Raw genomic sequence first — 2261 nt, forward strand, 5'->3', positions numbered from 1 at the left:
GTCCAGGTCAGCAGGGCATGGCAGAGTGACCACAAAATGCCTGGAGCTGCACTTTTGCCTCTGGGACCATGACCAAGTCATACCCCCATGTCCTGGCTTTATGGGACAATGAGGACAGCAGGTCCATGCCCCACTCCAGGATGGGCAGGATTGGCTGTTCCACACAGGGAGGGGCTCAGGGGAGCAAAAAACACCAATTCCAGCCCCCAGAACCACCCAGTGCCCACCGTGCTCCTGCCTGYTCCTCCCTGGCAGAGCTCCAGGCCTGGGGGACAGCCGAAGGGTCACCACTGCTCTGACATTTCCCAGCAAAATTAAGTTTCCTGCTAAAGGGCACTGCCAGTGAACATCATTGTCTCTCCCCAAAGTGCTTCAGATGATGGTTTTGACACATTTCAGCCTGCTGCTTCTCCACCAGCCTAAAATCCTAAATCAGCTTGAGGCACTTCTGGCCCCAGGGCACGCGTCCCTTCCCGTCCCAGACACTGCCAGACCTCTGCTGTCACTTCACATCCTGTTCCTGCAGTCAGCTCCTGGGGTGSCTCCTCACACAGCAAAAAGGGGATTTTTCTGGGTTTTCCTCCCCCTTTCCCCCTCTTTGATGTAGGAAAGCCTCACGACATTCAATCTGGGACGAGAGAGCCCCCGGGCTGGGAACAATCCCGGCTCTGTTCACCTGGATTCGGGACACGCTCTCATTCCCTGAGCTGCTCAGGGGCCTCCAGCCGAGGCCAGCTCGTTTTTTATTCCCATGGACACAGGAGAGGCTCTCCTTGATGCCCAGCCCTGAGGATGCTCCGTGGTGGGAGTTCAGGAGTCGCTGACTGACCCTTTACAAACTCCAAATTCCCCTTTTTCCAGGGAGATCACAGGAAATCCATCCTAACCCACCGGAATCCTGATTTTCCAGGACACGTGTGTGGCCCTATGTTGGACATAAAGGGAGGAAGCATTGATGGAGCCCAAACCACAGCTCTGTACTACAGACATATTCAAAGGGCCACAGCCAAATTCCTCCTGTCAGGCAGGAAAATAAATCATTTCCCAGCTGTTACACACCTGATGGGTTCTCACAGCCAAGGCACAGCTACAAGACACGGATTCTAACTCTTTTTTAAACAGGAGACACTGTTCAATTCTTCTTTGGCACTATCAGTGCTCRGCAGTCCTAACACAGACATTTTCCAAACTCCTGTTTCCTCTGGAATGCTCCAGGTGCACACACAGCCATATAAATCACAAACACAAGCATCCCTTCAGATTCACCAACCCTCCCTCCTCGTGGGAAACACTCAGTTCACCCTGGTTCTTGTCCTTGCTCCAGCCAAGGAGCTGGGGGTGTTTCCCAAGCCTTTTGGGGGTGTTTCCCAAGCCTTTTGGGGTGTTTTCCAGGCCTTTTGGGGTGTTTTCCAGGCCTTCTGGGGTCATTTTCCAGGCTCTCTGGGGTTGTTCCTCAAGCCCTCTGGGGTCTCTGATTCTCCATCTCTGGGGAATGTTGCCCTCCCAGCACCCCACAGGAGACACTCACCTCTCTGCCGTGCTGTTATCACCAAAAGGGCCACCCAGGCTCCCAGAAACGATCTCTTGTTCATCCTACAGAGAGGAGAAAACCCCAGCCATGCATCACATGGGTAGGAAAACACATSCTTGAGGAGATTCCTGAAACTGTCCTCCTGCTGCTTACACGTGGATGTTTCAGAGCTGGGGGTCCCTCAATCCCATTTCTCAATTTCCATGGAGAAATGCCCATTCCATGGATTGGTGTGAGGAGAATTCCCAACTGATAACAGAAAATCACCTGCCAAAGGAAGCCAGAGCCCCATGGAAGAGCTCATTTCATGTGTGGAAACTGAACAGCCACAGCTCTCCCTGGGCTCTTTATTCTCCTGAGGGGTTTTAAAGGAATTCCTGATCCATTTAGGGCAGGGATGGGTGCTCCTGGCTGATCCCAAGGGGAGCAGCTTTGCCTCACACAGGTGAGCTGTGGTTTGCTCTCACAGTTCAGGGGTTTCAACTCCAGCTAATCCTCCACCCTGGCTGCCACCACAACCATCACTCAGGGGTTTGGATGAGCRTGGAAGGAGCACAAACATTTACACAGCTGGGCAGCTCCTTGTTCAGGAATCAATGAGAGAGAGAGAGAGACACAAAATGAAAGGGAAACCCTGTGCCAGCTCTAATTCCTTCTGTGCCTAATGCAATTTGTTACTCATTATTAATCCGATAGAAAATATTGCTGAAACACCTGCTTTGATTTCTTC

The 2261-nt window shown here is 52.2% G+C and overlaps 1 protein-coding gene across 2 annotated transcripts in view; it reads right to left on the bottom strand.

The window, feature by feature from the left end:
* TECTA (tectorin alpha) overlaps window positions 1-2261 on the bottom strand; it is a 24771-nt gene that overhangs the window by 20874 nt on the left and 1636 nt on the right. For both annotated transcript variants that reach the window (XM_057386308.1, XM_057386309.1), the window contains exon 2: window positions 1529-1593. In XM_057386308.1, coding sequence (XP_057242291.1) covers window positions 1529-1592 — 64 coding nt within the window. In that variant the 5' untranslated portion in view covers window position 1593. The remainder of the gene's footprint in view (window positions 1-1528; window positions 1594-2261) is intronic.

This window comes from Malurus melanocephalus, unplaced genomic scaffold, assembly GCF_030028575.1.
Source record: "Malurus melanocephalus ecotype Western Australia unplaced genomic scaffold, MMel_1.1 scaffold_952, whole genome shotgun sequence".
NCBI lineage: Eukaryota > Metazoa > Chordata > Aves > Passeriformes > Maluridae > Malurus > Malurus melanocephalus.